Source organism: Nymphaea colorata, chromosome 4 (assembly GCF_008831285.2).
Source record: "Nymphaea colorata isolate Beijing-Zhang1983 chromosome 4, ASM883128v2, whole genome shotgun sequence".
Classification (NCBI taxonomy): Eukaryota; Viridiplantae; Streptophyta; class Magnoliopsida; order Nymphaeales; family Nymphaeaceae; genus Nymphaea; species Nymphaea colorata.
Window position 1 is genome coordinate 15,833,936 of NC_045141.1, and position 13,821 is coordinate 15,847,756.

At 40.1% G+C, this 13,821-nt stretch overlaps 2 protein-coding genes across 2 annotated transcripts; both read left to right on the forward strand.

The window, feature by feature from the left end:
* The first annotated feature begins 530 nt into the window (after nucleotides 1–530).
* On the forward strand, nucleotides 531–4,238 carry LOC116253736 (30S ribosomal protein S9, chloroplastic). Its single transcript, XM_031628712.2, is given in 3 exon segments — nucleotides 531–1,046; nucleotides 3,647–3,740; nucleotides 3,743–4,238. Coding segments are annotated over 3 exon segments (648 nt in total). The 5' UTR covers nucleotides 531–683; the 3' UTR covers nucleotides 3,934–4,238.
* A 2,743-nt stretch (nucleotides 4,239–6,981) lies between these two features.
* Nucleotides 6,982–13,557, forward strand: LOC116252881 (probable E3 ubiquitin-protein ligase ARI2). Its single transcript, XM_031627489.2, has 7 exons — nucleotides 6,982–7,366; nucleotides 9,188–9,220; nucleotides 9,644–9,923; nucleotides 10,006–10,486; nucleotides 11,990–12,535; nucleotides 12,614–12,810; nucleotides 13,126–13,557. The coding sequence occupies exons 1-7, from the start codon at nucleotides 7,250–7,252 to the stop codon at nucleotides 13,287–13,289; spliced, it is 1,818 nt and encodes a 605-aa protein (XP_031483349.1). The 5' UTR covers nucleotides 6,982–7,249; the 3' UTR covers nucleotides 13,290–13,557.
* The last annotated feature ends 264 nt before the right edge of the window (nucleotides 13,558–13,821 follow it).

The following is a 13,821-nucleotide window of genomic DNA, read 5'->3' on the forward strand; positions in this document are numbered from 1 at the left end:
GAATGGGTTGGGCAATGCGGGTCCAATAATCTTAAAAGGTACCATGCGTTAGATCCAAATCTGTAACTGAAGATTCATGTTTTCAGTTTCAATTGGCTACAATTATCAATTAGATATGGTCATTAGGAATGTCAATAAATTCGATTCAAATCAGATATACTCTTAACCAGCTTTTTAGGTTGTTCTCTTATTGGAATCCAAATACAAATAAAAAAAAAAAAAATCACATCCAAAACCAACTTTGAAATCTAATTTTACAATTCAAACCCGATTTTTTTCATATTTTGAATCGAATGATTTTTAAAATGTAAGAACATTGGATATAAGATATTCATTTAAATTTAAATTTGATTCAAATTCGATCGAATGTCATTTCTTAAATCCATGAATTTTAATAACTAAATTATGTGAATTTATCAAAATCAGTTTCGAGATTATGTCCTTTACATATTTTACCAATGGAAAGGTGAAGAAGAAAATTTCAATTTCTCCCGAGATTTTGAAGCCTGGTGTTAAACGTTCCTGCCGCAGGTACCGGGGGGGCTGGAAGCGGCGACTGGCGGGATAAGGGGCGTCCAGCAGGCTCCATCTTTTATCCGTTTAAGAAGGAAAACCAGTGGCCCCTCGACCTCTTCGTCTCCCTCTCACCCCTGAGCTTCGGCCTTCGCTCGCCGAACCAGACAATGGCCGTCGCGGCCTCGTCCCTCTCTTCTTCGTTTTCTTCTCTCTCCATCTCTTCTTCCCCCTCGGACTCCAAATCCCTCTTCCTGCGAGGGACCTCCCTCCGCGTCTCCCTTCCCCAAACGAAGGCTCCTCTCCTCTCTCTCAAGCGCTCGTCTTCCACGCCCCTTCTCAGGCGCACGCCAATCGTCTCCGCTGTTGCTTCGGTTGAGGCGCCGGAACTCCAGGCGTACGTCAAGTCCCGCCTACCTGGTGGCTTCGCTGCGCAGCCCATCTTCGGCACAGGCCGCCGGAAGTGCGCCACCGCCCGCGTCGTCCTTCAGGAAGGGACTGGGAGGTTCATCATCAATTACCGCGATGCCAAGGTGAGGATTCGTTTCTCCTCATGGTAGCTTGAATTGTGGCTCATATTAGTGTTTTTAATGTCTTTTTTAGTGGTGGAGTTAGAGATTGGGGCTGTGCAGAGTGTGGATCAACTATATTTATGAATTCTGGCAAAGGGAACTTGAGTGTGAGCACGGGTTACTGTTCCTTGTGCTTGGATAGCCCCAAGAAATTGGAATTCAGTTCTGGAAAACGTCGTAAAGATCTACTGGAACTGGTGTAAAATGTCAATTCTGGACACGCCTAGGTGTTTTTTGGCATGTTTTTTATTTAAAGTTCAAGAACATTTGCTTAATATTGTTCTAAACTGTTCTTCTAATTCGCACTAGCGTGGGCATATAAAAATGGAACTGCAATTTTTAGTATGTTTTAGCTCCTAGATTCTTGTATGGAGCTTCATTTCATGACATGGTTTAATGAGAATGTGGTGTGGTTGCTTATGCTGTAGCTTTATATGGTGTTCACATGTCCACCTGCTTCTTTGATGTACTGGACCTCAGCGATTAAGAACCTATCTCAAACTCAGTTCTGAAAAATCGATGGCCTACAATAGAGTATAACGTTGCACAGTTAAGATGTTAGTCCAATAAAAGAAGGCTGATTTTGAATTGGTAAAATTCTCATGCATGCAAATAATGTGTCTCGCAAATCCTAGGTCGAGCTTTTGAGGACACTGGAGACAAGACAATGAGTAGTTTGCTTAAAATGGAACCAATATTTGTCCCATATATTTAGAGGAGGGAGGGCTATGAGACAAAAATGTGTAGCATGCCACATCCCCTTGATTGATACTACAAAATTTCTCTTTTCACCTTCAGTGTCTTATGACCTGTTGAGCATGAAGCAAGAGTATTATTTGCATGCCAGTTTCAATTCCCTCTGTGGTGGTTATAAAAGTGCCGCTTCATGTGGTCTGTGATACTGGATGTTGCTTCTTTCCAGTTGATATCTAGCTCGTAAGAGTTCAGCATAGCCGATTAATAATCTAGGATTTCTACAGATCTAAACATAGTTGGTTTCATTCTTTATCTGCACAGAGAATTAGCAGGTATCTACTATATCACCAGCTTCCTTATCTTGAGAGGTTACTGAAACTAATAAAGAGGAAATTTGTGTAAGCTGTGAAGTAATCTGCAATAGCCCCTAATTAACACTGATAGTGCACATGATGCTCTTGACAATTGGCATGAAACGGTACACCTTGTTTTTTTGGACTCATGAGATTCAGGAATCAAATTTTGCATCGACAATTCTGGCCAAAATAGAAAATGACTTCTCTGCAGAAGCTTGAAAAAGCTCCTTGGTTGCCTATTCTAAAATTCTCATAAACCTGGAAGAATAAAGTGGACTTTTCCTTGATTTTCAGCACAAGGGATGGTGAAGTTTACATAACATGGACATTTAGTATGGATTGTCCATATTAAATCACAAAATGATGCTTGAGCATGTCAGGCAACTTTTGGGCACAGTCAGCTGGTGTTAAAGATGGTCGAACTTGTGCTGTTAGCTTTCACGGTTTCACTGGTTCCATTTTATGGATGATCACCATTTACACATTTAGCTGCATCTTTTCTTTTGAAATATGACATCAGTTGAAGTAAGTTCAGTTGGAACATAGTTCTATAGTTTGATGATTTGAACTATTGTTATGGTGAATAACTTCTTGCTTGAGGTGATAATGCTTGTTTCTTATTTTATGCATTGCTTGTGTCATTGTGTGCATGCATGAAAAATATTTTTTTTTCTACTAGCATGTAAAGTAAACCTTAGGAGTTCCGGTAATGGTCCAGCTTGACATACAGGTATACCTTAGCACAAAACGTGAAGGATAGTTGATCATATTTGTGGTTTCTCCTATGACAAAACACGTAGGATGCTAAAGGTCTCTCCTCATCCTGATTGTTACCCATTTCCAATCCTAAATTTTGAGAACTACCATGTTGTACCAAGGAGACCTGCAATATTACCATTTCTACAGCTGTGCCTCTGCTGCATAGGGTAAATGTGGTTGTGCTCTTGTATTTTGCATGAGCAACGAGCTGGAGGACTTTATTGTCAAAACTGGCTCGACTAATGGCTGCAGGTAACAATGTGGTATTAGTTCATCTTGGAATGTTAAGCCTTGTGATGCAACTGGTTTTTACTTTACATATGCAACGGGTTTACCTTAGATATGCTTCTTGTTACTTTCCTTGTCAAAGTTCCATTTTCAAGATTCGTGTTGAAATTTGGGATTTTCTGATTATTTTTTTCTCCAAAATTCGGTGACATATCAAGATCATTGAGCAAACTATATTACACAAATGTGTGGTGTGTGGGTGCAGGTGCAAGAAAGGGTGTTGGCATGGCTTTTTCTTGCAAAATTGTCCACAAACAAAAAAATCATCAATTGAAAAGCCATGATTTTATCACTGATTCAACGAAAAAGAAAGGAAACTATTAGTGCTACTGTTATGAATAGTCCATGTGACTTAGTGTGCAAATGTTTGGTGCTTTCATGTCATTTATCATCGTTGCACCAAGAATATTATTTAATTTCATTTTAATTTCTCTTTCTTTTTTTTTTTTTTTTCAAATGCAGGAGTATCTTCAGGGCAATCCACTGTGGCTGCAATACATCAAGGTCCCCTTGTTAACATTGGGGTATGAAAGTTCATATGATGTTTTTGTCAAAGCGCAGGGGGAGGGCTGTCTGGTCAGGCTCAGGCCATCTCTCTTGGGATTGCACGTGCCCTGCTCAAGGTGAGTGAAATCCACAGGAGCCCACTGAGAAAGGAAGGCCTTCTAACGAGAGACTCGAGAGTTGTTGAGAGGAAGAAGGCTGGCTTGAAGAAGGCCAGGAAGCGTCCCCAGTATTCTAAACGTTGAGGTTTGTTCTTTTGTCATCCTTCAAATGGTTTCTGGTCTCAAGCTTCATTGGGCTTTAGCGGTCATTACCTAGCAACTTCTCATCAGGAAATGTATCTAATGCGTTCTTTTTTCCCTTATTCAAGTTCTAAATTTCTTGGATTGTTTTTCCCACCATTTCTAGTGTTTGCCTTTTGTTTACCGATGGATTCGCTTGGGAGATTGTAATGCCTTTGTGAGTGTACATGCTACCATATACTCGTAGAGGGAGAGAGAATTGAGTGGGAGATGATGCAATGGAATGAATGCGGTTGACTTCTGGTCTATTGGCTGGTGCATTATTCTAACCATGGGATCTTAAGATCCAAGTGCATGCATTTGGATTTTGATTTGCATAATAACGTCAAAGATTCAGTGAGTTGTCATTGGCCTTTTCTCCTGTATCTGGATTTTGATTTGCATAATAACGTGAAAAAGGTTTTCAACTCGTCCCCTTGGTTCCTTACCCTAAGTGATGCTTCTGTGATCTTTCTTGTGTACATTCCTTCCACTCTTTTGTGTGCCTTCTCCCAGCAGGATTGCATTGGAATGGTTTAATTATTTGTTTGAAGGTTAGGAAAACTCTGCATTTTCTATCAGGGTGATAGGAAAGCTAGTCTACGGGCAAATGGGTAAGGTTGGATCTCTATGATCTCATTTTTTGCAAATACAAGTTGAGAGAATCCAAATGGTTCCTAGTCCACATTTTCCAGATCTCTTATGTAGGAGGACATCCAATAAGGAGCGGCTGAGAGGTAGGATCCCCACCTTTATGTAGCCGGACTTCGTTTCTGTTGGGACTCATTGAGAACATAGTGACTGGTGCTTCGTAAAATCTGAGCCTTTCAATGTGATGGTATATCTATTCTCTTGCTAACATCCTTAAGATTGGAGTCGCTGGACAAAGGTTTAGTCCCTTCTTAATAAACTTTAACGCAACCTGTGAAATGGGTTACACACCTAACATTTAATCCAAGCAAGGAAATGGATTACACACCTAACATTTAATCCAAGCAAGGAACTGTTAGAGCTCTGTGGTTCTGAGTTATTAAGGAAACAATTCTTCCATAAAGATCCTAAGAGTTTTGAGGGGTGTGGAATTGGTGGACTGATGAAAGTTTGGTCTTCAGTTTGATTCTTATGATTGCTATTCTTTTGGACTTCAAAAGGTGTCGAATTGGTGGACTGATGAAAGTTTGGTTTTCAGTTTGATTCTTATGAGTGCTATTCTTTTCTTTTGGATTTCAAAAGGTGAATGTGTGACACCTTAGTTGACATTGTGTATCACTCACTACCCAAATCCCAAAGCAACCATGGACCGGGAATCAGGAAAAAAGAGAGGGGCTTCGGTCACTTTTGGATGAGAGCACTAGATGCTAGAATATGGTGGGGCTCAAGGCATCAATCAATATCCAAGAACACCTTTTTGGTGTCCAGTCCATGGTAAACCAAAGAATGTGTTGAAAGGGTCAGAATGGCATGTCGGCTTCGTTGCTTCCTTCTTATCTAAAAGCTTATTTGAATCCCTCAAGTTGCAGAAGCCCGATTGAGCTTTTCCTAGCTATTCTGAAAAAAGGAAGCAGTGGCCCAAGCAACTTTTGTCTCTTAACTCCAGAGTCCGATTTCAATGCTAAATCGACGTTAACATTCGCTTAAAGGTCCAACACTTTCAAGATGAAAGTTCATGGCCACAAAAAGCCGTTTCATTTTCCTTACTTCATTTCCAGTGACGTGAAAGAATATCAATAGAGGTCTCAAATGACATAATGCCTTTATGTTGTTGGTACAAAATTATCATCCCCTGTGCATCTGTCTTTCAAACCAATTAATTTAAAAGAAAGTTCCGTGGCCTAAACCGAATGTAGTTTAGATCAGTTTTTTGAACCATTCAGAAACAGATTTATTAATCCAACTTAACAGTGATTTGGATAAAAACATAACCAATAGGAAACGGATCACATGGACCCGATGAAAGCTCGGTCAACCGGTCTAAGGAGTTGAACTTAAGACCTTCAAGCTCTAGGAATTCAATACTTGCCTAGCTGAACTTCAAATGGAGCCACTTTTGTTCTTCAAGTATCTTATGGTTGGTAGAATCTCGCATTTTAATGGTGGCTGAACACTTAATTCAATCCTCTCCTGCTTACACCCACATCGTCAAGCTCGCCCTCTCTACTTGACTATCACCTCAGAGGCCTCTTGTCTACTGGGGAGTGGATCCATATGTAATCTTGCAATTAAAAAAAAAAACAAAAAGATTGTTTACCATGAGTTTTGAACTCATAACATCATAACATCTCATCTGCAGTGAGCTTTAAGCCTATATTGTCTCATCAATTTGGTGGAATCAGAAAAGGAAAAGCCTTGGCTTCCTTTTCCTATCCGAAAAGGGCACGTGGCGGCCCTCCGATTATTAAACTTGACAACTTTTACAGGAGTTTTTGTTGGCCACTTGTAAGTTTCTATTGATCACTTTGTAAAAGCAGCCAAAATGGTTGGTTGGTTGACCAAGCTCAAAGTCTGACAAAAGCCACACATCAGATCCAATCCTTGACAAGTCGACCTTCCACGAGGTAAAAGGGTTTAACTCGAGAATTATAAGTTGATCGATGTGAGTCAATTACGAATCATCGATGCGATAAAAGACTTACAACTCGAACCAATTGCTACATGCATCCAAGCCCGAGTGAGTGAGCTTGATGTGTGCTATTGTCTACACCAATCCATTTACTTTAGTTTTATATTAATATATTTTTTTATAATAAAATGAATTTAAAACTTAAACAATTAGTGCCCCTTAACTAAACTAATCTAAACTAAGAAGGAAAATTCTGACTCAAGGCTAAGGACATGACTCGAGCTGACTGGCTTCATATCCGTTGACTTCACTAACCAACGGTGGCTTTGACTAAAGAGGCCGAGATCTCGGAACAGAGATATTGACCGTCCGATGCGGAAAGAGCGGATTTTTCGAGCGACCTGTCCGACGCCGGTTTCCAGGCCCACCTCTTCCCTCCCCTGCCCCTCTTTCTTCTTCCGTCCTCCCCAACTCTATTAGTGGTGTCTGCAACCCACACCCCTCCCCTTTCTCTCCCTCTTCCTCTCTCTCTCTCCCTCTCTCTCTCTCTCTCGGTGGTCCACGTCGTTGCTTGCGGAGGAAGGACGGGAAAGGAGTGGAGGCAAGAGAGGGTTGTTTTGGTTCGTGGTACCACAGTAGGTCGTTGATCGCGTTCGCTCCATCGCCGGAATCGCATGAGATCGCCCCTTTCCCCTTGATTCCGGCCGGCGGCGCTTCCCGATGGAGGAGTTGCTCAGCAGCGACGAAGAGTACTACTACGATAGAGACTCCCTCGACGGGATCGAGCAGGAGGTGGACGACTCCACTTGGCCATCCACCAGCGTCTCCAACATCAAGGTACTACTCGGCGGTGTTGTCTGCACGTTCTATGGAAGATTTGTTCTGGTGTTGCCTTTGCATTGGGGTTGTTATTGATCGGCTTGGCTTGCCATTATTGCCTAGGGTTTAGGGCGGACGTGAATCTGTTGGCGTCCTTACTGGTCTAAATTTGGAGTTTTTCTTTTTGGTGCTTCTCTGGGTCCGTTTGGGTTGTGTTGTAGTCGTAGTCTTGAATTTCTTTTCCTTTATATGGCAATGCAGCGTTGAGCTTGGCTTAGTGTTTTCCTTTTGGTCTGGCCATGTTCCCCTTTTTCTGTTAGTATGATAATTCGTGTTTATTCTTTGATTAGTATGATATCCTTCTTGATGGAATTTGCTTTCTGCGGAGAAACTGGTGCGTCTTTTGGGTGGGGTGTCGAGTTAGGTTTGGATGAATGGCCTGTAGAAATAGTTGATGCTGCGATCATAATCCTAATCCAAGCTTCTTCAATGTATTTGTTACCCGACATCTAAAACCGAAAACTTGAACTGCTTTATCGATTGTCCTCGCTCGTAAGTATGGAATGCTAATTGACATGATTCACAGTGAAATGCAAAAAAAGTTGCAATTTCAGGTGGAGACAATCTGGGTCAAGTTTTCACTCTGCCACTATGTTACTTAATATTTTTAATGGTGTTATTCTCACAAGGCATGGTGTTTGGCCCTTACCTACGGTTTTTCTCGTGGGGCAGGCCCACTATGTGTCTTATATGTGGAGGAATTCTCATCACGAGAAAAAAATGACGAGACAAAAAGGTTAGACAACTTAAAGAAAGGTTTGGTGGGAGCAGGTAAAATGTTCATATTATTCACTAACTAATATTTCGTTGTGAAGTGTTGAGTAATGGCAACCATTCGATAGTATAATGTAAGGATTTAAGATGTTTGTAAGCTATCAATTTGTCGTTCTCAACAAGTACGTCCCAGAGTTAGTTTGAGGTTCCAAGGTTTAAGCTACTTTGGCAACCGACCAATTAAGTTGTTGATTGGTCGGTTTCATGAACATTACTTGAGCAAGGAGAGGGTAGTGGGGAAAGGGAAGGAGTGTAAAGCTTGGGCTATTGTCCTTTTCTTCATTTGAAATTATTTGCTTTCCTTTGCATCTTAAATTCCAGGATTCCAACAATTTTTAATTTCAGATGTCTTTTAAGAAATTCTGCCATAATATGCTTACTCTTACCTCTCTTCACTACTCAGATATGAATTCTTACAATTTCATAGCTCTTGCTTGTTGAAGTCTTTTCCTTTTTAGTAAAAACAAGAGACTGAATTTATGTTCTAGTTTTCAGATAACTCCGATCAATAATTGATATGTGACGAAAAGTTTCAGAACATTGCAATGTGTGGCTAAACTATGGTATCCAGTGTTATATAAATTGAAGATATTGAAATGACTCCCTGATACTTTCATTCTAGGAATCATAATGGGACTGCAATACTGCAATACCTCTTGTATTTTCAGGCAGTATATGTATGTGTGTGAAATATCCTTTTTGCAAATGTGGATTTTAAAAAATAGTTTGTTGATTTTAGTATACAGTTATGATAGATTTTCGCTAGGAGTTTGATCCATCTTTTTTCTTTTTCCTTTCTGAAGTTTGTATCTTCTTGAAACCAGATTTTCTACTCAGTAATGAGTAATCAGTATAGTGTAGGTCTTTTTTCCTCTTGATAAGGTTTTGGACTTCGTAACAAATTTTTCTTGTTAACTATTTTTTGTCGGACCTATTAGATTTAGTTTTCTGTGTCTTTTACGTGCTGTTTTGGTTTGTTCTAAAAATATTTTCTAACTTTTGCAGGTTATTACAAGAGCCTCACTTTTGGCAGCGCAGGTATACAATGTACTTACAGCTTGAGTATTTTTGGTAACATCAGGAACCAGGCTTAGGTCTCCTGTACCTTTTCACAAATGTTAACTGAGGGCCATATTAACTTTGTTACTTCCAAATTTTTTCTTTTAACATCTAATGTTTGTATTATTTCTGGGAACCTTTTCTTTTATGAATTTAATTCCTTTTGATGCACAAGGGGTCAAACTTCCTTTCCCTAAATGTTCTCCATGTTCTCTTTTCCTTACCAGTCTGTTATGTCTGACAAACTTAACCGAATTATTCATGCTGATGATTTCCAAGTCAGTAAATTTACCCTGCTGCAGTTCCCATTCCTTCAAAATTGGAAGAGATATCTTGTATGCTTGTAGGTTTTATATGTTGCTTGTGTCATACATAGCTGAAATCATTTACATCAATCAACAGAAAGAGGACCTGAAGAGAGTGATGGATTTACTAACTTTGAAGGAACATCATGCAAGAACTCTACTAATCTATCATCGCTGGGATGTTGAGAGGCTGTTGGCTGTGCTTGTTGAGAAAGGGAAGGATCGGTTATTTAGTGAGGCAGGGCTTACATTGTTGGAGTCAAACAACAAAACTTCCTTATGCTCACAAACAAGTATCAACTGTGATATATGCATTGAAGTGGTCCCTTCAGATGAAGCAACAGCTATGGATTGTGGCCACTACTTCTGCAACAACTGTAAGAATCTGCTAATATTAAGTCCTGTTTAAGTAGCTTTCATGGAAATTCCAGAATTTGCTTATGTTTTACACTTTGCCAGGTTGGACAGAGCATTTCATTGTTAAGATAAATGAAGGACAAAGTAGGCGCATAAGGTGCATGGCACACAAGTGCAATGCTATATGTGATGAAGCTGTTGTTAGAAATCTGCTCAGTTCTAAGCATCCTGATGTCGCAGATCGTTTTGAGAGGTTTCTTTTGGAGTCATATATCGAGGACAATAACAAAGTCAAGTGGTGCCCGAGTGTTCCGCACTGTGGAAATGCAATTCGTGTGGAGGATGATTCTTGTTGTGAGGTAGAATGCACGTGTGGAATGCAGTTTTGTTTTAGTTGTTCATCAGAAGCACACTCACCTTGCTCATGCCTGATGTGGGACCTCTGGGCTAAGAAATGCAAGGATGAGTCAGAGACTATCAACTGGATGACTGTTCACACAAAACCCTGCCCAAAATGCCATAAGCCTGTGGAGAAGAATGGCGGATGCAACCTAGTTAGCTGCCTCTGTGGACAAGCATTTTGGTATGACACACTGCAATAACAATTACCTGTCCTGTGAATGGGTTTTGCTACTTAACTCTCATTTGGGAAGCACTGCAGCGACAATTACCTGAGCAATAAATAGGTTTTGATACTTAACTCTCATTTTGGATGGTTTCAATATGGCCATGAAGTTTCAACATCCAACGGAATCTTCTCCCTGTGTACCTTTTTATTCATTTTCTTGACCAGATTAAGTGAAAGAATAATTTTCATAGAAAAACATTAACTAAAGGTCAAGTAATTTTTCATCTCTTCTTCCTCGAGGTTTTACAGAAAGGGGCTCTTCCAAAAGAATCAAGCTTGTAATTTTAAATGGACTGACCTTCTCTTTCTTCAGTTGTTTGTGGCAAACTACCTCTTGGATGCAAACTATTATAAAGCCAATATGCTTTCTGCTTATGTAACATGGGTATTGGTCTGAAGGAGCAGTACCCACACTGTACCGGTATGAGTACGAACGTACCTGAGGATGAATCCGTCCGCTTTCAGACTCAGTCAAAGTTGACCGAGTCCAAGAGCATCCATCGCACATTTTAAAAATCCATTTTTTTCCCCTCTTCCTTGCACGATATCTTTGCCCTCTAGCCCTGTGCCCTCTCTCTCGCGCTGTGCACAGTAGGAGAAGACGCCTTGTGAGGAAGAACACAGGTCCATTTCGTTCCCATCGTAGGTATTTTCTTTGGTCTTTCCCCTTCTTTCTAGGCCTCTGTTTTTTAGCATGGGGCTGCATTTCACCTGACCGATGAGAGATATAATGTTGTTGGTATATATATCTACTATATCCGTTATGGTCGTGTTGTTTCTCTCTCTGCTTTTGACCGGCAACTTTTTCCGCAACCGGGATTGACTGATGGTGGCATTACTGAAGTCAGGGAGGAAATCCACACCGTGAACAGTTGGAACAGCCATGGAACTTGGAAGTAGGCTACCAGTCCCTTGGAACTCCCAAAGGATAGATTTTTTGTCTTTGAATTCTTGTCCCACTTGAGACTTTCCAAAATGAAAGCTGATATATTTTGTATGTTAATTACTTCCATACTTTGTTTAGTAGTATCTATAAATTTTGGATCATGATTTAATGATATATATATATCTGTGTGTGTGTGTGTACGGCCGTACTCCCACACCCAAGTTTTTGGAAAATGATCTGTACTTGTACCCGTACCTATGTGACATAGATTTCTGCTTGTTTTTCTTTTTCTTACTTGTTCGTTTTCTTTTTTTATTTTTTGTGAGGCAATTGTAGTGTGCAATTCAAATAACTCTAATTTTTTTAGAATAGCCCTGCTTATTTTTCTTTCTATTAATGTAATATGCTTCGACAACAGAACCAGAAAAGGAATAGTTGCAGTTTGTTGATGAGAAACCATCTCAGTATATCTACATTTTGTCCAATAGTCTGACATAGATGGAGAAGATATAATGACTTTTCCTTTTAAACGTGAGATGAATCCTAACTCTTTCACTTTGTTGCATCCACAGTTGGCTGTGTGGTGCTGCCACTCGTCGGGAGCATACTTGGACAAGTATTGAAGGCCATAGTTGTGGACGTTATAAGGAAGACCGTGAGAAAAAGGCTGAACGGGCTAAACGGGAATTAGATCGATACATGCATTATCATTCACGGTATAAAGCTCACTTAGATTCGTTCAAGCTTGAGACGAAGCTGAAGGAGTCTGTGCAGAATAAGATCTTGACTTCGGAAAATAAAGAAACAGGAGTTAGAGATTATTCATGGGTCACAAATGGACTTCATCGGCTTTTCAGATCCAGACGTGTTCTTTCATACTCATATCCCTTTGCTTTCTACATGTTTGGCGAACTTTTCAAGGATGAGTTGACAGAGGAGGAAAGAGATCTGAAGCAGCACCTTTTTGAGGATCAACAACAGCAGCTTGAGGGAACTGTTGAGAAGCTCTCTAAACTTATTGAAGAACCTTTTGATGAATTACCTGAGAAGAAAGTTCTAGATATAAGGATGCATGTCATCAATTTGACTGTCCTCATAGATAAGCTTTGCCAGAAAATGTGAGCTAAGGTTTTGGCTTTAAAATGATGCTTGATTCCACTTGATATCTATTTCCCTGATTTTGAGTTTACATGTAGGTATGAATGCATTGAGAATGATCTGTTGGGATCTTTGCAATCATCAACTCACGCTATTGCCTCATACAATTCGAAGGGTGTGGAAAGAGCTTCAGAACTTGCTATTTCTTGTGATTCAGATCAAAGTTTTGGCAGTACCAAAGCCAGTGCCGACAGCTGCTTTCAGGATGCTTCTGATTCAAGCATGACAGCAACCGGTCAGTATGTCCTTGATTTTGTGGTTATTTCACTGCCATCTTTCTCTTTTGGTCATTCCAGTTTGAGTTTGGTGGTAGGCTTTTTCTTTATCACTTCCAAGTTTCAACAATGTATGGTTGCGTTTCTACACCTGATTCTTGGATGTCTGCCACTCTTATCTGATTTTAGTACGCAAAAGATGGATTTATCTATCATCCTTTTGCTAATTTATTTTCTTCGCCATTTATTTTGGCAAACATTGCTTTCTTAATTAGAATAACTGGAATGGAATTTGGAGTTTTGTGATCACCAAAGTGTTGTGTTCATGCTTCCAGTTTCCATAGGAGGAGCTTACTCTGGTAGACCTGGTGGTCAAGTACTTGGGATTTCTAATCCAGATGGGATTGGGTGCTCCAACCGGAAACGGGCTCGTGAAGAATCTATAGGGGACCTACTTTTCGATCTGAATCTTCCTGCAGAGGCAGCTGAGAAGAGTTAGTTATGGATTGCATTTCTTTACATTCCAAGTGTACAGTGAAGGTGCTGGTGATTCATTTTTCAAGGAAGAACTGTTTTGCAAAATCTTCAAACTTTATTTTTTGCCATCTCGATCATGATTTCTGGAACTAGTATCATGGGGCTCAAGTCCTCATAGAAACCGTGTACAGAGGCTAGGAGTAACTGCTATTATATGTGCATATATGTATAGCTTGCTGATGGGACAAATTCTGGAAATTGCTATATGAAGAAATAGATTTTTCCGGTGACTTTGTAGAATCTCTCTGGTATGTCCACCGGAATGTTGTTCTAACTTATCAAAAAGTAGGAGCAATCAGAGGGTTTTCCACATGATAAAAATAATCTCTTTAAGTCGTAACCTACTTCAGTTGTGGGTGTCTGTATATGGTTTCATCCCAATCTTACAAAAGTGCACTTTTGGAGAGTTTTGGTTCCGCATTTCTGTTCCACACCTATCAGAAAGCCTGTCTTAAAGGGATTGAAACCCAGCCTGCATGTATTTCTGGCAAATT

What these genes read in the sequence shown, in the direction of transcription:
- LOC116252881 (XM_031627489.2), top strand. Translation starts at nt 7,250, where the DNA reads ATGGAGGAGTTGCTCAGCAGCGACGAAGAGTACTACTACGATAGAGAC. An exon ending in CTCTGTGGACAAGCATTTTG is followed by an intron (nt 10,487 to 11,989) that starts GTATGACACACT and finishes TTGCATCCACAG; the next exon opens with TTGGCTGTGTGGTGCTGCCA. An exon ending in TTCAAGCATGACAGCAACCG is followed by an intron (nt 12,811 to 13,125) that starts GTCAGTATGTCC and finishes TCATGCTTCCAG; the next exon opens with TTTCCATAGGAGGAGCTTAC.